Raw genomic sequence first — 26,428 nt, forward strand, 5'->3', positions numbered from 1 at the left:
TTTCATAATGTCTTTCGAAACAATAAAATCCAACTGTAGTTAACTTTGAATTCACGTTGCTCGTGCAGTGTTAAAATTGGTCACGCTTCGCCTCGCGTGAGCAGGAAAAGGACAAAACAAGAATCGATCGTTGAGTAAGTCCCTTAGTTACTTATGTTTTAGTTCGTTTAATAATCACTAACAAAAACCTTTGACACTCACAAATAGAATCATTGACCAGAATCAAAGAGGATTTCCACAACAATGTCGCTTTCAACGCCAGGAAGCTCTAAAGTTTCCCTTCTCGGCAATACTCAACAACAGTGACCGTGACTGAGCAAATTCCATCATGCTGATCGTGTTGGATTTGATGTGTTCTGTATCAATCCTTTTGTGTTTCTTTCTTAAACTCGGGTTATGAATATAGGGCCTGGTTTGTCCGCATTTTGTTTTACGAGAGTGTGTTTAAATCGATCACAAAATCTATCCAGATCATGTATACACTCACAATATTATTTTTGCCGACAGGAAACTAAGCCCATCGTTCTCTAGACCCCCAACTCCGCCTCCCCTGGTCATCCCATAAAAAACGACCGGCAGCTATTAAATCAGGCGGCAAATGAAATAGCTTCCAGGTTAAAAAACGTTCTAGACATAGAAGCACGGCTGTGCCATGAATCTTTCGTGGAACGTACCGCAAACATCAAGCAACAAAGTCACGAACAAACCCTTTAAACTCACGTTCAGGGTCCATATACCTTTTTGCAGATAGGGCGGCCATTTTGATTTTTATTGTTTCAATTAGCTATTATGGGATGCCCGGGGGGCGGGAAATACATAGTAATTTGCCCCCTGAGCATTTCATAATGTCTTTCGAAACAATAAAATCCAACTGTAGTTAACTTTGAATTCACGTTGCTCGTGCAGTGTTAAAATTGGTCACGCTTCGCCTCGCGTGAACAGGAACAGGACAAAACAAGAATCGAACGTTGAGTGACTTGAGCAAGTCCCTTGGTTACTTATGTTTTAGTTCGTTTAATAATCACTAACAAAAACCTTTGACACTCACAAATAGAATCATTGACCAGAATCAAAGAGGATTTCCACAACAATGTCGCTTTCAACGCCAGGAAGCTCTAAAGTTTCCCTTCTCGGCAATACTCAACAACAGTGACCGTGACTGGGCAAATTCCATCATGCTGATCGTGTTGGATTTGATGTGTTCTGTATCAATTCTTTTGTGTTTCTTTCTTAAACTCGGGCTATGAATATAGGGCCTGCTTTCTTCGCATTTTTTTTTTTTTACGAGAGTGTGTTTAAATCGATCACAAAATCTATCCAGATCATGTATACACTCACAATATTATTTTTGCCGACAGGAAACTAAGCCCATCGTTCTCTAGACCTCCAACTCCGCCTCCCCTGGTCATCCCATAAAAAAACGACCGGCAGCTATTAAATCAGGCGGCAAATGAAATAGCTTCCAGGTTAAAAAACGTTCTAGACATAGAAGCACGGATGTGCCATGAATCTTTCGTGGAACGTGCCACAAACATCAAGCAACAAAGTCACGAACAAACCCTTTAAACTCACGTTCAGGGTCCATATACCTTTTTGCAGATAGGGCGGCCATTTTGATTTCTATTGTTTCAAATAGCTATTATGGGATGCCCGGGGGGGGCAAATACATATTTAATTTGCCCCCTGAGCATTTCATGTTTTCGAAACAATAAAATCCACTTGTAGTTAACTTTGAATTCTCGTTGCTCGTGCAGTGTTAAAATTCAGTGGTCACGCTTCGCCTCGCGTGAACAGGAACAGGACAAAACAAGAATCGAACGTTGAGTAAGTCCCTTAGTTACAGGAGACCGGAACTACATGACAAGGAAAGATTATGGTGGGGGGTCCAGTTTTGCTAAGTATTTGGATCAAGTGAGAATGGTGCGATAGTGGCTATAAAGATATCCGATTTAGCAGGGGCAACCAACGAGAATATAGTTCAAAATCACTTAAACGTAGCATTGTTAAACGTATTTTAGTATTTAAACCGTAGATATGGGCATATTTTTATCCCCTAAAAATTTTTCATCTGTTCGGATTTCCTAGCTGAAAGTTTAGCGATCCGAAAATTATAGGGATCAAAACTTACCTTTTCGAAAATTTCAGCCGGACAAAAGGCTCCCGAAAATTCTAGGCGACCTTTTTAGGGTAAAAATCTGTTAAAAATGGGTAATTATACCATTTTTCAGATGTTCTAAAATCCTAGGAGAGGCAGGCAAGCAAGAAATTTACAACAAATGTTCCGAAAATTCTAGATCTCAAATCGTCTTCCGAACAGATGTTTTCCGAAAATTGACGTTGGGAGTTAGGGATACCTTTATCTGATTTTGCCATTCAGCTTTTGCGATTGCTAGTCTCCAAATTTATCTCTTGTAAAATTCTGCTCTTGTACAATTCTCTCGACCCCTTGATTCTCCTGGCCTCGACAGACTAAAATGACAGTAAATGGGGTAGTTTCTAAAGAAACTCTGGTGCTACGTCGGTGGGGAAGTAGTACATAAAACCATCGTACAGAGATTCTAAAAGCTGACGTTTCCTGTGTTAGCCCTTCGTCAGGACCTTCGGGACCGCAAATGTCAAGACAAGAATCGTCTTCCATCGGCACCCTTAATCCCCACGGTATTAACAAACGCTTTTCATTTAACTACTGTTTCCTGTTTGTCACGTTGCCTTGTTACCACCAATAGCGTAGCTCCTACTCTACTATGAAAACTGCACACAACCCCCATTTACATTATCAACTCCGTTGATAAAACCAACTAAACTTAATGCTTACTTACTGTACAGAAATAAGCTCTGAAGGCCAAATCAATAAGTTCCCCTATTCGACGAATATCCTTGATATTTTTCAGTCGTGTTTTCGAGTTCCGTTGTTCCTGTTTTTTTCCAATGGACCATATTATTAGGAATTACATTGAAAGTCGGACTTTGAAGTAATTGCCTCAGCAATTACTTCAACAAAGAGTATGCCTTTAAATCATTCTATGGCAATGAAGACAATCAAGAAGTAAACAAAATTTATTTGATCTCACCTACAAATGGACAACTTTAGACAATCCAAGTGAATTGAAAGCGTGTCAATCTCAGTTTACAGTTTTTATCAGAACAAAAAAGGAGCTCTCAGCCCAAAGCAAATGAAGAGTCTGGCAATACGGTATACGAATTTATACAAGCCAGCCAATGAGAAGATCGCAGCCTTCCAAGGTCTTTGAAAAATGTCAGATAAAAGTGTCGCCGGGTGTTCCTTTTAACCTGCACGAGTGCATAAAAGATTGCAGGATAGTAGCATTGGATATTTTCCTTTTTTGCGTGATGTTGTAGTTTGTCCAATGTCCCCGGCTGGTTGCGGGCCTTCTTTGCAAAGTCACACAAAAACATGACCTTCAAAATTGTTCATATTAGAGGCATGGCCTCCAACTCAGTTCTGATTATGTTATTCAATTTAATTGTAGTAAGATTAGACCGGTAAAAAAACCTTAGGACTTGTGCGTGAAAAATAACTTCAATTTCCTCAGCATATGAAATTTGACCTGAGATAAAAACATGTCACCGATGACCATGTTGGCTTGACACACGCAACGTGGTCACAGCAGGTGACGTCGGCAAAGGAAAAATCTTGATCCAAGAACGCGTAAAAAGAGCAATTCGCGGGGCTGTAAAAACCTTAATATGAGAAGTACCTTTTTGAACAATGACTGAGAAGTAAGTTTTGAACCAGAGTTGTTACAGTAGAATTCGTAGGTAAAAAAGGTCATGTTCAGCTGGAAAATTATCTAGGGGTTTGTGGCCAAAACAAGTGATCAGTTTCGTTTATTTTTTCGCTCAGGGGGATACAGTTATTTTATTTCTTTTTTTTTCGGAAATTGTGAGAGCAGACCACCGGAATTCATTAAGCTTGTGAGAAAATCTTTGCCAAAATAATCAAATCTAATTGAATGGACGTTAAGAGCCTTGTCATCGAACCGCCGCACCCAGTCACCCATCGCTTTCACATGACGATGCACTTTTCAAACTTTTTAATAGAGAAAATAAAGAATACGTGTCATCCTTAGTCATAGCATTTAAATAAAACAAGCCAATCTGTATTTTCACAATAAACTTTTATTGTATTGTATTGTATTGTATTGTATTGTATTGTATTGTATTGTATTGTATTGTATTGTATTGTATTGTATTGTATTGTATTGTATTGTATTGATATAGACCATGCTTAGTTGAGGCGCTAGATTCTTTGCCGTTATCTTCAAAACAAAAATGATTGAAAGTCTGTTCAACGTAAGGCATGCCAATGATACATCGCTCATTCACTAACCGTTTGTACCAATCCACCTATTTACTATAGGTTAAAAGCAATTTTAAAAAGGTGTGTCTTAAGCCTAGTTTTAAAGGAATCTAAGGTCTCGGAGTATCTTATGAAATCAGGAAGTTGGTTCCAAAGCCCAGGGGATACACACGCAAAGGATTAGTCACCATAGGTGGAGGTTCTAGATCTTGGAACAGACAGATTGTTGGACCTTGAGGAAGGGAGGGTGCGGACACGTTTATAGAAAGTTAACAGATTTGCCAAGTAATCAGGGGCCAGACCATGAAGTGCTTTATAGGTATAGAGAAGAAGCTTGAAGATAACGCGATGTTCTATAGGGAGCCAGTGAAGATTGATAAGGACTGGAGTGATATGATCAGATTTTTTTGTTCGCTAACCTTGTCACTGACTCGTAATATTTTTGAGGTGCTTCACTGACATTTCAAACAAAGTCTTCATCACTTTTAAGAAGGCGTGATGCTAAGATCATTAATACGAGGGATTTTAAAGAGTAAATATATAAATAATTGGAAAAGGTTGAGCAGTGTGCGTGACTTAGAGACATTATTTCTTTATGCGATTCACTCACCCTGACATCCAAACTCCAAGCAAAAGCTATTTGCGGTCATGTGGCCATATCTGACTCTCGGCGCAAACCGACATCCCGTAAGACGGACCGAGTTTTGCAAAGGCAGGTCTAGTTGGGTCGACTCGGATCGACGGGTACACACAAATCGATCGGATCGACGGTCCACTCGTTACCATCCGACTCCGGCAGATTGGGTGTATTTGGACAAACCTCATTTTAAACGGAGGGTGTAAAGTGCAGGTTGCAGGTTAGGGTTGCATCTCATTGTTTTACCATGACTGAAACAACCCAAACCTTTACAAAAATGCTAACCTTGGGCTAACATTGTTTTTTAGGGATAATGTTAGCATAAGTGAAGTTTTGGGTTGTTTCAGCTATGGTGAAAGGATGTTGCAACCTGCAGTTTACACCCTCCACATTTTCACGCTTTTTTCCTTTAACTTGTGTATGCAAAAATTGTCTTCCTCCGTTACACCTTTAGAATTGTTCACTTGAATAACAACAGCACTGCATCAACCAACAAGCAATAAAACGTCTTTCCTTGCACGCCTGTTTTTGTGTTATTTTCTAAATTTCAACAATTGAAGCTGAGCTAGGAGCTTCTTTACCCTAGAGATCCGTTAGAAGCTCCAGAGCAAAGAGAGGAGTCTTTATTTAAGATTTAGGTTAAGGTCCCAGGTAAAAGGCTTCAATCCATTAGGTTTAACATCCGTTCGATTTTGGTGAACAGAGATGATGTAACCGTTGAAAGCCCAAAACCAAAGAGGATCTTCTTAACTCCATAAAAACTGCCCGGAATTTCTTAACAACGTACTAAAAAAATGTTGCTTTTGCTTTTTGTCTACTTAAATATCGAAAGGGGTATGTTAGCTTAAAATGTTCCGATTTTCATAAGGGTTCTGAAACATGGAAACGTCACAGTACTAAAATCCTCATTACTGGTTTGAACTTATCGAGAGACTCAAGTAAGAAAGATGTTGTTTTGGTTACCGTGTGTGTGTGCAGGGGTATCTTCAGTCTGAAGGATGAAACGCTTATCGATTACACCATGCACAGATACCCCAACCAATGCGCATTTATTGAAAGGAAGCCAATACAACTAGCTATTCAAACATTGAATATACTTTTGACTTCCCCACATAGTCCTTTGGAAAGTTCCAACTCAGTGACATATTTTAAGTTTACGACATACGTTTCTTACAGTCCAGAGCCCAAGGGCTAATTTCGTCAGCAAGGAAGACTGTTCGTATCAATGTTATAAATAATAACATTGAACGTATAACTCATTTGTTAAATACTTAGGAGTTTACATAGATCAACACCTAAATTGGGAATCTCAGATTCAGCATGTAAATAACAAACTAGCAAAAAAACTTATATATATAGCAATACTTTCTAGCTAGGGGACGGAAATATGTTGACCTAAATGTCCTTAAGCAGTTATATTATACTCTTGCAAAGCTCTGCTTAAATTATGGTATCATGAGCTGGGGCAGTGCATGCAAAACAAGACTCACAAGAGTATTGACTTCATTAAACAAAATCAATATGTACGGTGCATGTTCTTTGCTCACTGGACAGAAAATTCTAAAATTTACTATGCTGTACTTGAAATCATGGAATTAAATAATATGTACAAGTTGAGGATAGCACTCTTTGCCCATAAAATTCAAAATGATAAAAAAGGTATTCCAGCTATTTTCTCAGATACTGAAACACAAGCATCTGAAATCCATTGTCATAATTCCACGTATGCATCGAGTCAAAACTTCTACAGGATAAGTACAACAACTAGATTTGGTCCGCAATCAACATTTCAGCTCAGCATCAAAAATCTGGGATTCAGTTTCTTTACCTTATAATTCCTTTAAAAAACAATTCAAACAGTTTCTCCTACTTTCACAAAATAATTGAATAACTGAATAACTGAATTGTAATTTTTGAACAGTGCAAAAAATTTTTATTATGCCTCATGCTCCATACAGTCTGACTGATATTGTTGGCAAGTCATTGCTCTGGGCGAGCTCCGTTTGCTGGGACACAAATAATACCCATATGTTTGGGATATTTTGGCCAAGCCCTGATGGGCTAGGCCGTTTATTAAAAATCAGCATAGTAACCTAGAAAATACCCAAATATAGAAGACATAATCCCAGCAAAAGTGAGGGGACATACGTCATCCACAAGAAATATATAAAAATAGGGAGGGTGGAGAGGGAAAATTGATTTGACTCTGTTGAATCAGCCGCCGCCTAGCTTGCACAAACGGTGAATGATCTCCATAAAATCCCGGATGACAGAAATGCCCAAACTGCAACATGGGAATAACTGACTAAGCATGTCACACAGCATAAATCCATTTTTTTCCTCTGGGCAATAAATTTCCTTTACTTATTTTTTCTGTACATAATGCAAGCGCGTCTATATAATATTCATGTAATAATACACATCTTAAAACAATGTATGTTAGTGATTAACACAAGTATATATATTTATTATTTATTATATAGATACTGATGAAATACCAGAATTTCTCCTTTTACTAAAAAATCATATCTTCAACGCGCGCATTGAACATATCATTTTTATCTTTCATATGTGAAGATATAGGTGTCGTCCTGTTAACACGATTAGCCAATAAAACGCGACCTTCACCCTCAATGTAAGATACCTTTGATCTGTAATATAATTCGTCTATACTACATTAACATTTTTATTGCGCAATTTTACATTATCATAACTTTCCTATCTTGTTTCATGTTACACAACATGAATATTCGGCGAGAGAAGCGTGAATCCGCGAGCGAAGCCGCGGAGTGGGACCTATCTTTTTGGTTTTTTTTTTTTTTTTTTTTGCTTTTATGTATTATATTTATTTTCTAGTAAGTGCTAATATAGTATTAACTATCTTGTAATCGACGTTATATAAATAGTGCATAATGAAGAACTGAATTGAATTGAATTTTACTTTACTTCATCGTGTACAGGTCATTTTCAATAGCGCGCGAAAAAATATACTGACTCAAAGTACAGAAATCGCTTTCAACGGAAGAGGTTTCTAAATATTTTCTCTGACACTTTGTCGTGGACAACAGGCTACTCTATCGGGCCATTACATATGCAGAAGAGTGAATTAATTGCCTGTTACCTCATTCCAGAGAAGAACAAAAATTAACAAATGCCACGAAAATATCTTAAACGATGAAAAAAATGTTCACTGAAATCAAACAGGAGCAACTCAAATCGTGCCATATCTCGGAGATTTGAAAAAATTATTTACAGAACAACCACCCGCTGCCATAAAGAACGAAGGCAAGATTGGAAAACCAGTTACTAGTGATGTGAAACTCTGCTCAAAAAGCGTTCGTATAAAATCCCAGCGTCTGAAACAAATAAATTTAACCAGAGACTGGAATAGCCTAGTACCCTTGAATGCCGTTAAGGCAGAGTTCATCAATTCGAGCTAAGCTGCTCATGCACTAATTATTGTTGTTATTAATATTAATAATGATATTATAATTTTTAATTATTATTTGTTGCCATAAATAAGGCCGCTGACCACTTGCTAAGAATTTGGAAAATAAATAATAAATAAAATAATTGCTGAATACTAAGTGTTCAAATTGGGTAGCCTGACAAGAAATATAAAATCAGTATCTCTTCACTGGCACGTCAAATTCAAACGGGACTGGCGCAAGGTTATGTTGAGAATGATGATCGTCGATGGTGTTATACGTTCCATCACACCTGGTGAAACTCATCAAAACTTGACATTGGACCGATTATGGTGCTAAAAACTCATCAGAACTTTATCAAGCATTAGCCCAAAAGAATCACCCTAAGCCTTTTGATGAATGCTCTACACCTGAGACAGAAAATTATTTTTGCCTATCACAATGGTGAGAAAGATGATGACACGTCCCTACTGTATGACCCTAGATATGTACATGGACATTGCGGCCAAGCTGCCCCAGACTTGAAAGGGACACCGGGACAGGAACTAAAGAGGATCCTTGTCAAGGTACGGAGCAAGACTCCACGGCAGAAGTAGAATGAAACCAAGAGTAATGCGATGAGGCTGCAGATAATTTACCTGAAAAGCAGTCCCACCGTTTAAGTAGATGCTCTCTAAGGATAACTTACGATGTAATGGGACAACAATCCTTTCAACCGAGATTTAAAGCAGGGATTCAAGGCATCACATTGTCGTATTCTCAGCAATATGGCAACACTTGACAGTACCTTGATAAATGCAACCTGTCTTGTAGCCCTACCGGCAGCTATTTTGTACCCTTTTCAGGACCAGTTCAGCCGATGTATTCAATGTCAGCTTGGTCAGGTGTGAAAAGCGGACCGTTAGAAACTCAATCGAAAATGAACTAAACCTGTTGAAGCTACGTTCAAGTTAGATCACTGATAAACGTTTCTTTTAGTATTGTATATTTTTCAATGACATTTAGTCCGTGCGAAGAGGTGTAATCCTGTCCTATTAGGAGAAATTTTTTCCTTATCTCGGAATTTCTCCGTATAAGGAAGTTAAGTACTGTTTGTAACCCTTGAGGTTCAATTAAATGCAACTAAACATCCTTTGAATGGCGTAATGATATATGAAATAAATCATATATGGAACTGCGGATATGAAATCAAGTGAAGCTACTATGATCGTCGCAGTTATGAACGCAATAATTTAGCAATTACGTAGCAAAGCTTGTTCAGGACTTCAACGGCGTTTCAACCCGTGACCTCGCGATGCCGATGGGTCGGTTTAAGCAAAAAATGACCATCTCCTAACATCAGCGGCTTCATAGCTCAGTCGGTTAGAGCGTCGCACAGACATTGCGAGGTCACGGGTTCAAAGCCCGTTGAAGTCCTGAAATTTTCAAGCTTCACTACGCAATTGCTAAAATTACGTTCATAACTGCATGCCAGGATCATGACTTCACTTGATAAATGTTGTTTCTAACGAATGTTCTTTGTATTTGTTTTAAAGCACATGAAAGTGTGTCGTGCTAAGGGAACTCTAGTTCTACCTTTATGGAAGTCGTCGTTCCTTCGGAACGTATACGCGCAAGAGACGGCGTGCACTGGAATAGTTTTATTATTGATTGGGTCTACCTGCCTAAGTTTCAGGGTTTATTTGTCAAAGGGAAGGCTCGTCATTCGCTCTTTGGCACGATATCTTTAGATTTTGATGTTGTTGCCCTTCGGGTCGACTTTCGTCGAACAATGTCCTCTTCCCGTCTTGCGGGTTTTTGCACTTTGCCTTGAGGGAAGAGCAGCTTTTGTAGTTAGACGCTGCTCTTGTTTAGTTTCCTTGACCATTGGCTGAGCTGCCTTTATTTTCACAGAGTCTTGCTCTATATGTAATAAAAGGTTTATTTTATTTGTTGTATTTTTGATTGTGTTTCTTCTTCGGCAGTTTTCTCCTGTGTTCTTAGTTTGCCATAGTTATTATTGCTCTCAACGCTCCTTTCCTGTTTTTTGTTTTTCCTAGACATTTTCCGGTCCAGTTTCTAGGATGTTGACCAGGACGCGATATCAGACGGTCTTATCCGAGGTTTAGCTGACAGATTGAAGTCGACATTTCTTTCCGCTAACTCCAACAGTACGTCTTTGCTGTACTACCGTGCATATCGCAAGAGGACGGAATTCACCATTAATGAGCACGTTTGATTGGAATGTTTTCCCGGCCAATCCCTTTCACGTTGCCTTGTATTTGCAGCACCTTATTGAAGAATCCCATTCTCCTAGTGTTATACATTCTACCTTTTAGGACATCAGGTGGGCTCATACTTTGGCCGGTGTCCCCTCCCCAACGGATAACTCTATTGTCTGCTTCTAAAAGAATTCTTGGTACTGGCATTGTCAACCGCAAGGAGCCCATTTCATCTAGTTCGATTCATGATATTATGACCCTCTTGTATTACGCAATATTACTATGTATGTTTTGTCATTTGCCGGCTTTTTTTAGGTTTGACGACGTTTCGAGGATAAGGAAGGATGATATTTTCTTTAACGAAGGGTTCATGGTAACCGTTATTAAAGTTCTTAATGAGTAAGAACGACCAACTTCTCCGGGGAGACGAAATATTTCTGAACTTTCTAGTTGCCCGTGTCCTGTTAAATTGCTTAAAAGGTATCTTTCTCAAATTTCGAATTCCTCCAAACTCCAGGTGTCTGATTTTTAGACCCATTTCTAGAGGGAAGGGTTCTTGTAAGTTAGTTTCTCCCAACAAGCCTATAAGTTACGGCACTATAAGAGAAGCTTTTAGGCGGCACTTGAAAACACTGGGACCGACCCTTCCAAGTTCGGGCTGCATTCTCTGCGTTCGGGAGGAGCAGCAATGGTGTCAGCGACAGATTGTTTCAGCGACACGGTCGCTCATGAGGTGCAAGCCAGAAAATTATACGTTGACGACGATCTGGATCAAAGGCTTGCAGTTTCCAAATTTCTTAGGCTTTGAGAGTCAACGATTCGTACCTTTGCCCAATTCTTTGTCGCTTGATATAGTGTTCTGGTTGGTTCTCGCCAATCCCTGCCAAAATAAACTTATTTGATTCAGTGATGCTTGTATATATGTTGCCCTCAGCATGAACAAGTGGACGATAGTCTCTTCTAACGGTGCCTTGTACTTCTGTATGTCGTCCTGAAGTGACTGGTTGATCAGGCCAAAGTAACGAAAAATGTTCACTTAAACGTCACCGATTTTATTCGCTGCAGCATCAGTAACCGTAGCGGACCGTGGCTGCAGCGAATAAAACCGGACTGACCCGGAAAATAAGTTCGTTGATAAACGGTATCGAAACGTAGAACAATTTATTGCACCTCAAGGGCTTCATGACAGTACGGTACGTAAGGAGTACACTAGGTTTTGTTATAAACAGTCCAGCTCGCCAATTCATAGCATTGCTATGAATTGGCGGCGGTACATTGCTATGAATTGGCGGCGGCGGAGCTACGAGAAATCCTCCATGTCCCCTCCTTTTGTATTGTGTGCACGTACACATGATCCGACCGCCAGCAAAAGGAATTAATCGTTCAGTAATAAGAACCTAAACTATAATAATTTTCCTCCATTATTTTAAAGAGATTTGGCTTGCGAAATATTGTTAAATACGCTAACTTTTGTTCATATGTTAGGAAAAGTTGTACTTGATCTCAAATATCATCAGTCGGTAGTTCAAATAACATTTAATCCATTTTCAATGTAGATGTACTTGAAGTTGGCGAGTTAAGGACAGGAGCATTCTCGCAAAAAAACCTAATTATTGAATGCCAATAGGCACGTTTCATAGATAAAAAGTACCACTGGTATCCAGTCCTAAATGGCCCCTTCAGTTCAAATTCACGTCCGTTCCTATTTTTTGGCTCAAGCAAGCTATTTCCTGCCATCCTGAATCTGACAGTTTAAATATTTGATAGTCAATGGTTTCTGTCTTATGACCTTTGACTGATCATAAATTTGCTGTTTATCCCAACTGAGGTGCTTCGTCGCATCATTTGTCAGTTTTACTGTTCACGGATGCTGAGGATTTTCGAACCTTGCAAGTAGGTTTTAGTTCAGTGTGTTGGTAGTTCCTTCCTTGTCCTCGCATTTTGTCAAACTTTGATCTTTAAAGGTTGACTTTGACAGCTAAATCGATTGCATTTTAAAAGTCTAATTCTGCTCACATCCTCTTTTCCTTTTTGTTTTTGTTGTTGTTGAAGACATTTATTCTAAATTCGAATAACTTAGCTGCAATAGAGGGATACAATGATATAACAATTTACATTCTTGACTTATTGCAATTTTCACGGCAGAAAATCGCACCTTCAATCGTAGTTAATTAATACTTCAATATAGAATTGTAACAGACATAAGAGTAAAAAGAAGAAGACCCATTAAAATCTTCAACCAATTAACCTAATAACCTAACCTAACCTAATATGTGATTGGCATAGTCGGAAATGGTAATTGTTTTTTATCTTAACCCACACTAGAATAAATGCAAAATTTCGTGAATAGCAGTGTATAATTTAATTGCGTCTACTAATTGATGAAACTCAAAGAAAATCCGAGCATCAATCCTCTGAGCAAATCCCAGAAGTTGTCATCGGCCATGCATTGAAATGATCATTAACGGTAATCGTTCGTTTTAATTTCAATTGTTGCCAGTTTTGCAAGGGACCGTAAACTCACATTTTTAATTTTTCTTCCGTTTTAATATGAAACATGCATCTCTTGCTACAAACTGTGCACAGACACTTTCCCACCATAAAGAAAGAAGGAAGGAAATGAAGAAACAACACAAACAAGAACAGACAATACTTTCATTTCTCCGAGCAGGACGTATTGACCTGGTTCAACTCTGTGTTCCAATTTGCTTCTCTCAATGAAAGAATCGATGAACACTGAGTTAATTTGCCTCAACACGCTCGGGCTCATGGACCATGAAGGTGGTTAATAAGAGCTCTCTGTTTTTGCTCGTTTTTGTGCCGAATATAAGGTTCTTGTCGGTGGTTTATGATTTTGTTTAGACTGGGTCGATGTTGTTAAAACCATAAAAGAACTCTCTCGCCTCGCCTTTCTGGTTTTTTCTCAAAAGTCATAAAAAAAACTATTTATAGGGCCTGGTATGTTGATTGGCTTTCAGAGCAGGAAAAGATAAATCTATGCAAAGTGACACGCCTCGAAAAGCTTACTTTTTTAGTTTACACAGGGTATTATGACATTCCGTAATCACGAGGATGAAAATTCGCGTCGTGAAAGAAACGTTTTCCGGTATAAGTGGCAGTTGCGATCATAGCGTTTTTTAGTTTCATTTTTTTCATTTTTATTTTGTCGACAGCATAGAGATGCGAGGCAAATGTTGTTTTGCAGGAAATATACGAACGTTAATTAGGCAATAAGTTATAAGAGTAAGTTCTTTGATGAAAATATAATTTGAGGGAAAAAAGTTCTGGCAGAAAACGTCTTGAAAAGTTCCAGAAAAAAAAGAGTTAACAACAACGAGTGCAAACTTTCAAAAGAATTTTACTTGGCCGTAAATCGAGTAAACTAAGCTGAATAGACGTAAATGGCTTGTTACAAAAAGTTGGCTAGCTGGTTTTCTTATAATAAATAAGGCTCGTTTTATGGAGACTTCATCTTAATATAAGAATAAGAACTTGAGTATTACGCTGACAGGCCGGTGAATAAAGTTCCCCAAAACTTCACGGGCTCAAGTGTAGTATATATAGGCCGAGGATTTTCCTTCACAAGAATTTCCCTCCCTCATCTTTAACATCAAAGTAACCGTACTCAGAGAATACCACTAGCTCTCAAAGGTCAAATTTTTGAATTACATCTCTTGAAGAGATGTAATTAGAAAATTTGACCTGGCAGGAATCCATTTGATCGCACTAAAGGCATTTCCAATTACACATTTTCCCGCAAGGGCGGGTGAGAGGTGACCTGTTGTCAAAAATTCGTTTGAAAAAGTCTTTTATCTCAATAATAAATTTCTTTCCAAGCTAAGCAGAATTTTCACTTCAAGAGATATTTTGGTGTTTTACCAATATTATCAAATGTTGGACCCTTTGCTGCTGCTGCGAAAATATGTTCTGTTGGTTAAGAAGTGCGCGCGATTGGCAATTAGACAGCTGACATGTAGCGAGAAGCGACAAAGAATCAGTCCTTTATGAATCCAAATGCACTGTTCCTTTAAAGAACGACAGGTTACTTCTCTCCCTCATGAGCGGGATAATCATTTTTTAGCAAATGCCAACGTCTTTTAATATCTCGAATAGACGGAAAGGCCTGGCCAAACGCAACATGTCAATGTTTATGTGCCCCATGCAGGCCCCGGGCGTGCAACAAGTGGACCTAGCGCGCATTCCCTATTGCAACAATGTTGAGTGAACGTGGCCAAACGAGTACAACATCATGCAACATTCAAAATGTTGCCCGAAAAATTTGACCGCTTTCAAATTTGATCAGACATCATCCAACATGTTGCAACATATCGCAACATATCGTAACAGGGTGGCCAAACGCATGCAACATGTTGTTCCCAAGAATGTTGCAAGATGTTGCGTTGAAATGTTGCGAGCGTTTGGCCAGGCCCTTACGGCTGAGCGACAGCACAATAGCATAATCCCTTTGCCTGTTAGAGACTAATTGCATTCATTTGTTGAACAGTTACAGACTGCCAAAATGTCTTGTGCATCTAAGTTGGAGTCTGATTGGCTAACTGGAGTGTTCCTGGAGCGTTTTTCGAAGACGCGCGGCACCAGTGGTGTGGCATCAGTGGTTAGTATACACGATGAAGAATTGTTGCGGATTTTTAGCTTTCTTCCGCTCGTAGACTTAACAACTGTTTCTTGCGTTTGTCGACGATGGTACAAATTAACATTCGATCATACTTTGTGGAGGGAAGTTGATTTAAAGCGCTTTTCCCGCAGATTTACTGATTCTGAAAAGCTTGACGCTTTGGTTTTAAGACGATTTTCGGTCTGCAAAATTCAACGTCTAGATTTGAGTGGATTTACTGTGTCCGAGGAAACCTTACATATTCTTAATTCGTCTTGCAAAACGTTGAAAGCTTTGACGTTAAAGAATGTTACTTTTAGCTCATCACGTGCATACAAAGCAACAAAATCGCAGAATACGGCCGTTGAAATCAAGTCATTCCCCTCTTTTCTCGAATACTTGGACATCAGATTTTCTCAAGGTCACTGTTCTGTGTATCGAAAGATTGCTTCAAGTCTCAGCAACATTAAACAACTTGGTGTATGTAACACTTTTGTGTATACTCTTATGAGGGAAGATATCTTAGAAACAACGGTGGAGAAGATGAGAAGTTTGCGAGAGTTGGATTTTAGTCAATGCCTGTTACTCAGGGATGACACTTTGTCGCTCTTCGCCCGCTGTGGAAATCTTCAGGTACTCAGTGTGCGAAAATGCTATTTGCTGACGGGAATTTTTATTCAAGACTTTCTACAGATTTGTAAAGGTCTTAAAACTCTTATACTTGACGGGGTAAGCATAGATGACAGTATTTTGCTAAGCACTCGGTGGGACAATTCTTGCTTGACTCATCTGGATATAGGGTGGCTTCCGCTGGTAACTCCACTCGGGCTCAATGCAGTCATCTCGTGGATTTCAAAGATTGACACTTTGGAGTATTTAAGACTGAGCGTAGTCGGAGATAGCGAAGCACTGAACCATAAACTTCTTTATCAATTAAGAAATTGTCTATTGGGTAGGACGAACAGAAAATCAAACAGGTTAAACCTTCACTGTTTTGAGTGTGCTCTAAGGAATGGTTTCGGCACGCTTCGACACTTTGTTTGTAACCTTGACACAACTCGTTGTCCTGTCGTAAGGATTTCATTCACAAAAACGACAAAGGAAAAGCCAGTCGACAATAATTACGACGTTTCCCCGAGCAATACCAGAGAGGCAAGAAAGAGAAATCGAGCCATTTGCAGCAGCAGAGTGTTTAGATCAACATTACACACATTAGAGACACCAGTTTAAAAATGCAACTCATCCGATAATTAAACGCCTTCGAAGTTAAATTAGCTGTGGCCTCGATATTACAGCCGCCGACAAAATGGGACACATTGCACTTCCCTTCCCCCTCCAATTGCTGGTTTATGGTATCTGGAAGGGAGACCAACCAAGGTGCAAAATCGATGTAATGGTGAGCTGTTGCGGTGAACGAAATCCGACACTGTGATTCAAAAGTGGCCGAGAGCGCTATCCACGTACAGATCATCCCCTGTTCAGTTATCCCGGCTGGGAAATGATTAAAATGCAGGGACGATAGTGTAATATCCAATCTTCCCACAACTTCGTCCGTTTCCATGATGTGACTCTCTCATATAAGAGATGAAAGCCTTGACACTAGTAATAATCTCCATTTAAGTGTAAACTGTTTATTTATCGCTGTGGCACTAAATGGGGCACTGTACAGGAACGTGTCGATAACCCCAAAAACATTTTTGGCCCGGAAACAAAGGAATAAAGATGCTTTTGAAAGTCCCGCTGTTCTCGTCAACACGGAACCCGAGACAAAACGCCGGAAGAATAAGACTACTGCGCTAGAACGTCCCACAACCGCATAAGAAACACCACAAGATATATAATGTCGAGGAGTCAACAATGGTGTGCGAGGCGATGCATGAAGGCTCGAGCGAAGCGCTGAAGGAACACCGTGAATGTGCCAAACGCAACGTTCTTTGTTTACGCGACTACTTGTTGATGCAAATTATCGAGACCCTGGAATGAGATCACTAGCCCCTTCACTCGGTCTTGCAGAAAAAAGAAATAACTTTGAAAATTCATAAAAATACGAGGTTTCAACGAACTGAAAAAGAAATTTGCGGTATCTTGCTCAGTGAAACATAAAGATTTTTTTAAGCCCAAAAAATTGTTTGGGGTTATAGGTACTTTAAATCATTAAAATCGTAGGTTGGTGTTTGAGGTCGGAAAAGGAAGCCGGAATACTCGGAGAAATCCTCTCGAAGCAGAGAAGAGAACCAACAACTCAACCGACCCAGATGTGACGCCATGTCCGGGAATCGAACACTCTAGGGAGAGAGGCGAGTGTCTCAGTCACTACTGCGCCTTCCCTGCTCAGCCACACTTGCTTGAGTTGTAATGTGAGCACTTTAAGCAAAAGCCTGACCAGTGTTTTTTCTATGGGTCGTTTAATTAGCAGCATGTACAGAAAAAGGTCGATCCATTCGCAGTCGAAGGAACTGCAACGTTAATCATTGACGATGTTTTGTAAAAAAGGGTGACGTTACTTTCGGAATAACAAGTGACAAACTACCCTTGAATTTTGGCGCGAAATTACTATGTTGCCATGGCAACCTTTCCTGCAGTGCCAAAATGGCGTCTTATGAAGGTAATTTGTGACCCATGATATTAATACCTAATCAAACGTTATACTCGGGAAATTATTTGATTCTGGACATGAAACGCGCGTGAAATTACTCCCTAATTTCACTCGTCACCACTTGATTAACCATACTATCTACATAAGCAAGTCAGTTACAAATGATCAGCTTAGCTGGATGAGGAATTTGTTAGGTTGTAGAATTCTACATATAAGGTATATGACGGTAACCAGGCAAGACTGATTGAAAAAGATGTGAACAATTTTAACATCTTAATACCAGGTTTAAGTATTTATATTGATTATGAGTCCGTCCGTATATTGCCTCTGCCAACTAGTCAATTGAGCTAATAATCAAACTAGACAGAATCCAGAGGCGTGCAACGAAATTTATGTTACGACTGCCTTAATTCTGACCTTGTAGCTTAGTCGGTAGAGCAGCGGTCATCTAACCCGAAGGTCGTGGGTTCAATTCCCACCCTGGTCAGAGTTTTTCTCTGTCCTTGTGTGGGCCCCTTTTCATTAGTAGGGCTAACGCTCACATGGTTCATATGTGGTACAAAACTAGCACTTCACATTACAGTCCAATCAGACATATCTCTCTAGTAGCCACCGAGTTTGCATAGCACAAAGCTCTGCTTGAACTCGAGGAACCTTTGAGTCTACAGAGATTACCAGGAGCCGCCGGCTTGAAGTTGAAGTCGCTGCCAAAAGTATGAAGACATATATCGCCCTCACTTGCAGTATTTAATGTTTCGGGTACAAACAAAGCAATGTACCGATCCGATGGGGAAGATACTCAGCTACATTATGGATGATATTTAGGTGCATTAAAACTAACTAAAGCTTAATTTAAACGTAAAAAGCTTCTTAAAACCTTGGAGCTATGGCAAAACTCGACCACCATCTTGCATGCATATGAAATTGACTGGCCAATACATATGTAAGCGGAAACGGATGCAACTGATTCTAAACTACCGGAGCTGAGCGACCACTCACACAACTAAGATGTGGTCACAGGAAGCCTAGGAAAAAAACACCTGTTGGAAAAAACCCCCGTTGAGGAAAATGTGCAGTAAACCTGGGTAGGATTCGCGGCCCGTGCTCCTACCGGGGCTCCTACAGGTTAGAAGCCCATCCTACGAGACTTTATAGAAAGTAAAATAGCCCATCTAACCAAGGAATAACACCTGAAAAAACGCTAAACGAACAAAAATTAACTTAACGCAGAACGCGGTTGGATCTGAGGCCTAGATGACCACCACGTGTAACACCCGGCCTAATATAACTCTGTATCACTACCCATGATTCCACTTGTATCTCGAGTTGCCAAAATACATTTCAGCCTTCTTCGCGAGCTCAGTAGTCGGAAATAACATATTCAAAATAATTTTTATCAACATGCATGCTGCTAAATAAGGGGATTCTTTCTCTCCTCTTACATTTAGAAAAAAATCAAAATACAAAGCTAAGGTACTTCCTTTATAATCTATCGTGGCCATTATTTTTCATGATGAAAGCTGAGGAGGAAAAAAAAGAAATTGAACAGACAAAAGCCCCCTTTTCCGGTGAAAAGTTAACGATTGTTGTCTTTTTTAATAACTGTTGCCACTAACATGATTGCAATAGCAATATAAACTAGATGCTTCTATGAAGCATACACTGGCTTGCCTGTGGTACGTGCTACAGAAAATCAGAAGGCACTGAATTGTGTGGTATTGAAATACAGCATTCCAGTCTCTGAAGAATAACAAATAAAAGAGAAGCGAGAAACATTGGCTTCTGGGCTGACAAGTTGATAATTTTCAAGTTCCCTCACAACTTCTTTTCACCACAAGTGTGCCCTATGAGCATCCGAAAACTTTGTAATACTAAACTTCACTGAAGTCAAGCCCTGTTTCGCGGGGTTAGTGTTGGGATGGGAGACCAAAGCAATAAACCCCTCATAAAAAACAGAAACATCTGACCGAAAATACTATTAACGCTAACAAATGCGAACTCAGCAAGGTACAGATTCTGGTAGCTTGCTTTATGCAAAACAAATATTGATGAAAAAGCAAATAAATATTGATACACAGTTTTCAGAAAGAGCAGAAGGAAGTTTCCCGGACGGTCGATCGAGAATAAAATATTTACGACATGAAAACAACATTAATTTTGAACCGTGAATATAGAATATAAAAAGTTACGATCAGCGACATTTTTGCTACGTACAAGTGAATTGCAAAATCGAAAATTTAACTAGAGGCATCCGGCTAGGCGTACATCTCTGCGACTCGATACCGCTTGCACTAACTTTAAGATCAGGAACTTTCTTCTTCAGGAAACTTTCACAGTTCTGTGCTTCTCTCCTTTGGCATTTGGTTGCAGTGCAGTTCATATCATGATTTTCACATATTTGTTCATTTAGTACACATTTGTTCTCAACATGTAAACTTTCTTTCAGTTTGCGGACCAACCCCGGCCAAAACAATCGCTCAACAGCATCTTTTAGTGTGGGTCTACCGCAAACGGCGTGTGCATAAGTGAGTTGTTTGAGCGTTCCGAGGAAGAAGCTTAATACAACAAAAAGCAATATGCTCACAAACGACATACTGTCATGGGCTACACACTTCGCCACAACTTGGTCGCGCAAACAAATGATATTTGGTATGATCACGCTTAATCATATGGTTTTGCCTGTCAATAAAAGGCATTATCATACTTATTATACTTAGGATCGAAATTCTCCAAGCACAATTAGCTATTTTAACAACTTGTTTCCTCAGAAGGACGTCTCTGAAGGTGCCCAATCAAAACATGACGACTTCTATCCACTTAGTGCTATAAATTCACACAAACCACCAACGCCTGTTTCCCTTCGTTTATTTCAGGAGGGGTTAGTTAGTATCTGTCTATCGTTAGAATCTCTCGACTCCTGTCTCGTGTTGCTATCGCACACCCACTAAAATTCGCTCATTCCTGGTCGTTTTATTCCTACTCGTTTAGAACCAAACAACTACCTCCTAAATGTCAACACCAGTAAATGATCACGCAAACGAAGCCAATGGCGAGAAATAATATTTCAACTGAATAGCTTGAAATAAAATTTGCGCGAAATCTCTCTCTTTAAAAAAGTTAAAGAAATATAAGGGCCGTTTATACGAGAGAAAATAAAACGCGAACAGCCCATATAAATGATGCAAAATCTACGTTCACAGCTTTCTCAAGCCCCGGCTTATCCTGGCCTGGGAGTTTATACTCGCATAAATAGTTCCTTTCGCGTATTATGTACGCCGCGTCCAGAGTAAGCCGCGGCTTATTTTCTCTCGTATAAAGGACCCTATTGTTGTTTTCTCAAGTTAACAATAACTTCATTTTACACAAGAGTGACTATACTGAAATCTTTTTCTGACCTTAATTAAAAACGATCGCCAGCTGTAATCATTTGCCAGAACAATCATACCTACAAATTCCTGTCATCTTTATTTAATGCGTATTAAATTTCAACTCACTTATGCAAATTAGTTAAACTCGAACACAACAGTTGAAACATCTCACAAAAACCTTTTCCAGCATGAAATTTATTGAAACTAACTAAATATTTGCTATTGGAGACAAAAAAAAACCCTTTCTATTCCAATTCCGTGCGTGCAAACAAGAAACAATCCGTCTCACAAACCATAAGATATGCAAATAAATATATTTTTCAGTTCAAGATTGAACTCTTTCCTAAAGAACCTTTTCCAAAGCACAAAATAGACAACAACCTTTCTTTCCAATAATTCACTGTCACATTTTCAATTATTTTTTTACCTGAAAACTGTACAGCTTGACTGCAAATTAAATGCCAATTGCCAGACAAATGAGATGCCACTTCGGTAAACACTGTGATACATTCAAGACATTCGATTCCTTTTACACCTATACTCAATTTCCCACTTACTGTCAGTGTTCTACATACCAGCACAGTTTATAAAATAAGATTAGAAACAACACACACTTTCTCATATCCGACCGCAATTGTTCTCGAAGACCATCCCTCGTCGCTTTTAAGATTCCAGATATTTATTTTCCCCGCCTGTTTCGTTATTCCAATTGACGTTCCATTCTTGATCTCATAAAGGTATATTTTTTCCACTAAAACGCCATCCCCGTTACCACGACTTTCGACGCCATTGCGGGTTTAATAATTACTGGGTTGCCAACCCAGTCGGAATCTGTCTTTAATTTCGTCGTTTTTTTATTTTTCGTTTTCTTTTTTTTTTTTTCTTTTTTTCCGTGTCGGTAAAAGTCCTGCCTGTCACTCCCCTGCTAAGTGGTGTCTTTGTGCATAGAGCCTTCTACGCGTATTTTCTTAGGATCGAGAGGGTAGTGGGAAATGCGTAGATTTCTCTGGTGGACACAGTAGAACGATTAACTTAACCGGCAATGGCGTCGAAAGTCATGTAACGCGAATGGCGTTTTAGGGGATCTTTGAACAAAATGTACCCTAATGAAGCTCAATTAATAATGGCAAGCGAATTGGATACTGGACAGGACAGGCGGTCGAATGTTAGAAGCGACGAGTAATGAACTTCGACAACAATCTGTCGCCCGTCGAGCCGTAATCAAAGTGAGCAGTCTTCCTAACATTTTGCCAAGCGTGGTGTTTTGTACAACACTCAAACCAAATGAACAGTTCTCTGGTAACTCAGTGTGGGTTCAACAAAGACAGATAAGGAATCCATATAGTGGATCTGTTATCTCAGTTGTCTCGCTATTTGTCAGATTTGTATTTACCTGTTCTCAACTCTGCACAGTCTTCCAGTATAACAATTGGAAATTTCACTAATAAGTCATTGACGTGAATGGCGTTTTAGTGGATCTTTAAACAAAATATACCCTCATGGAGCTCAAGAATGGATCGTCAATTGTATGAGCAAGACAGCGCTGAAAAATAAATATCTGGATTGTAAGAGACGAGTAATGGTCTTCGACAACAATTTCATTTTTCGCCTTTGGATATCAAGTGAGCTTTGTTTCTAATATTTTACTAACTTGGTATTATATAAAACACGGAAATCAAATAGCAATTTTTTTATGGATTTAACCATAGTTACTAACTATGATTTAACAAATTAACATTGAAGGAATCGAACGCCAACAAGAATGCATCACAGTGTTTACTCAAGTCGCATCTTAGTTGTCTGACAATTTACATTTACCGGTATTTTGTACTCAACTCAGCAAAGGTGTAAAATATTTGGAAATGTGACAGTGAAAAATTACTTGAATGAAAGCTTGTTGTCTCTTTTGTGCTTTATTATTTACGGTCAAGGTTCTTTCGAAAAGGGTTAAATGTGAACTGTCAGAAATTTATTTAATTGCATATGCTTTGTGATTGTTTGTTTCGCTTGCACGCACGCAACTGAAATAGGAAGGGTTTCTTGCCTCTTATAGCAAATATGTTGCTTGTTTCAATAAATGTTTCGCTGGAAAATATTTCTGTGAAATTTCTAGCTTTTGTAAATTTATCATGTTGTGTAATTTTCGAGCTTAGCAAATTTGCATACATGTGTTGAAATGTGATACGGGGAGAATTTTTGTGGTAACGCATTAGTCACGAAAATAAACAGGTCTGTTGGAAGCGTGCTTGAGTTTCAACAAAATGACCCCCAAAATCGGCAAAAGATTGTGACGCTGATGAATAATAAAGTAGCTGCTATTACCAAAACGATGGAATTACCTGGTGATAAATAACCTTGTCTTGGAGAGTAAATTTTTGATTTTCCAGAAACAATGGTCAACCTCTGAGAGTTGCGCGATTGTGATCTTTGTGTTGAATTCGCACATTTCTTGTCAAAATTTATAACAATCGAAATAAAAAGAAAACTAACAAAAACAAAAACCAGGTAGCTTGGCATCATTTGACACACATGCTTCACTGTTTCGCGAGTAAACATGCCGCGGTAAAATAACGCGGTAACTTGATCACTGCGCTCGCTGAATTCGATGTGCGATTTACTCGGTGCAGCCAAACTTGTACAATTACAACAAAACAACTAAAATCTCCCAAACTGTTTTTCGCTGATGGTAACTTTTTATATTCGTGGTTCAAAATAAATGTTGTTTTCATGTCGTAGATTTTATTACCGATGGCAAAATATTTTATGCTCGATCGACCGTCCTGAAACTTCCTTCTGCTCTTCTTAAAAACTGTGTATCCATATTTATTTACTTTTACATCAATATTTGTTTTGGATAAAGCAAGCTAACAAAATCTGTATCTTGCTTGGTTCGCATTTGATAGCATTAAAATAGAATTTTCGGTCCTATGCTTCTGTTACTGAGTGGTATATTTCTTAGGTCGCCCATCCAGATACTAACCCCGCCGAATAGGAATAACTTCAGCTTTCAACTGTTGTTTACAAAGCTTTCAGATGCTGTCAGATGCTGTCAGTGCACGCTTACACTTGTGGTGGAAAGAAGTTGCATGATCAACATGTCAGCCCAGAAGCCAATGTTTCTCGATTCCCTTTTATTTTCTTCAGTCTCTCTGGGTTCAGTACTTTGCTAGTAACCACATGTCTTCTCAAGGGGCTATTTATTAAAGACTTATACCATGGCGCTACAATGATAGACAATACCAAAACAATATCGTGTACTGTTAGACCTACATATTACGCAAAGACAACGGTCAACATGTCATCCCAGAAGACAATGTTTTTCACTTCCCATTTATTTTCTTCAATCTTTCTGGGCTCAGTACTTTGCTAGTAACCACATGTCTTCTCAGGCTATTTACCCAAGACTTCTACCATTTCACTACAATGATACACAATACCAAAACAATATCGTGCACTGTTAGAGCTACATATTACGCAAGGACAACTTGAAGCTCCTGGAAGACAACACACAGTTCAGTTGACATTATGGAATAAATCGCTGTGTTACTTCACTACCACACGTAAGCAATGCGTGTCAATTTTTTTTAAAGAGGACAGGAATTTCTTCTTTCTGACAAATGATTAATTAATAGGCCGGTCGCCAGGTTTTTAACCTCACAAAAGGATCTGTTTCGTCGTATGAACGTGTGAAGACCTGTGAGCCAAAGGGCCTCTGCTGGTATGACTTCTGGTATGACTTCTGGTACGAGTTCTGGGTCACCCCCCCCCCCCCCCCCCCTCCAACTTGAAAAAATTGCGTGGAACGCTGCACGTACCACAGGCAACCCAGTGTACCCTCACGGAGGGTCTAGTTAAACGTTCATCTGTGTGCACCAAGGAAATCTACGTATTCCCCCCCCCTCAAACCTAACTAAATACACAGCCAAGAATATATGCACAAAGCCACTACTTAGCAGGGGACTGACAGGCAAGACTTTTACCGACACGCAAAAAAAAAATTAACCAGACCCTCCGTGAGGGTACACTGGGTTGCCTGTGGTACGCGCAGCGTTCCAGGCAATTTTTTTCAAGTTGGGGGGGAGGGGGGGGGGGGGGGGTGACCCAGAAGTCATACCAGAAGTCATACCAGCAGAGGCCCTTTGGCTCACAGGTCTTCACACGTTCGTACGACGAAACAGATCCTTTTGTGAGGTTAAAAGCCTGGCGACCGGCCTATTAATTAATCATTTGTCAGAAAGAAGAAATTCCTGTCCTCTTTAAAAAAAATTGACACGCATTGCTTACGTGTGGTAGTGAAGTAACACAGCGATTTATTCCATAATGTCAACTGAACTGTGTGTTGTCTTCCAGGAGATTCAAGTTGTCCTTGCGTAATATGTAGCTCTAACAGTGCACGATATTGTTTTGGTCTTGTCTATCATTGTAGTGAAATGGTAGAAGTCTTGGGTCAGTTGGGTAAATAGCCTGAGAAGACATGTGGTTACTAGCAAAGTACTGAGCCCAGAAAGATTGAAGAAAATAAATGGGAAGTGAAAAACATTGTCTTCTGGGATGACATGTTGACCGTTGTCTTTGCGTAATATGTAGGTCTAACAGTACACGATATTGTTTTGGTATTGTCTATCATTGTAGCGCCATGGTAGAAGTCTTAGATAAATAGCCCCTTGAGAAGACATGTGGTTACTAGCAAAGTACTGAACCCAGAGAGACTGAAGAAAATAAAAGGGAATCGAGAAACATTGGCTTCTGGGCTGACATGTTGATCATGCAACTTCTTTCCACCACAAGTGTAAGCGTGCACTGACAGCATCTGAAAGCTTTGTAAACAACAGTTGAAAGCTGAAGTAATGCCTATTCGGCGGCGTTAGTATCTGGATGGGCGACCTAAGAAATTTACCACTCAGTAACAGAAGTATAGGACCGAAAATTCTATTTTAATGCTATCAAATGCGAACCAAGCAAGATACAGATTTTGTTAGCTTGCTTTATCCAAAACAAATATTGATGTAAAAGTAAATAAATATGGATACACAGTTTTTAAGAAGAGCAGAAGGAAGTTTCAGGACGGTCGATCGAGCATAAAATATTTTGCCATCGGTAATAAAATCTACGACATGAAAACAACATTAATTTTGAACCACGAATATAAAAAGTTACCATCAGCGAAAAACAGTATGGGAGATTTTAGTTGTTTTGTTGTAATTGTACAAGTTTGGCTGCACCGAGTAAATCGCACATCGAATTCAGCGCGCGCAGTGATCA

The 26,428-nt window shown here is 39.3% G+C and overlaps 1 protein-coding gene and 1 non-coding gene across 4 annotated transcripts; both read left to right on the forward strand.

The window, feature by feature from the left end:
- The first annotated feature begins 49 nt into the window (after positions 1-49).
- On the forward strand, positions 50-19,535 carry LOC138059965 (F-box/LRR-repeat protein 20-like). Of its 3 annotated transcripts, none has more exons than XM_068905626.1 (3): positions 50-134; positions 10,426-10,712; positions 15,092-18,330. In XM_068905626.1, exon 3 carries the CDS (start codon positions 15,107-15,109, stop codon positions 16,430-16,432), a length of 1,326 nt encoding a protein of 441 aa, XP_068761727.1. In that variant the 5' UTR covers positions 50-134; positions 10,426-10,712; positions 15,092-15,106; the 3' UTR covers positions 16,433-18,330. The 3 variants fall into 3 exon arrangements, with proteins under 3 accessions (XP_068761727.1, XP_068761728.1, XP_068761729.1); XM_068905627.1 differs by lacking the exon at positions 50-134 and adding an exon at positions 1,769-1,824; XM_068905628.1 differs by lacking the exons at positions 50-134; positions 10,426-10,712 and adding an exon at positions 12,255-12,480 and having other exon boundaries at positions 15,092-19,535.
- Trnav-gac (transfer RNA valine (anticodon GAC)) lies at positions 9,730-9,802 on the forward strand. Its single transcript has one exon. It is a non-coding gene; the product is annotated as a tRNA-Val (tRNA).
- Positions 19,536-26,428: the final 6,893 nt, after the last annotated feature.

This window comes from Montipora capricornis, chromosome 8 (genome assembly GCF_036669925.1).
Source record: "Montipora capricornis isolate CH-2021 chromosome 8, ASM3666992v2, whole genome shotgun sequence".
NCBI classification, from domain to species: domain Eukaryota; kingdom Metazoa; phylum Cnidaria; class Anthozoa; order Scleractinia; family Acroporidae; genus Montipora; species Montipora capricornis.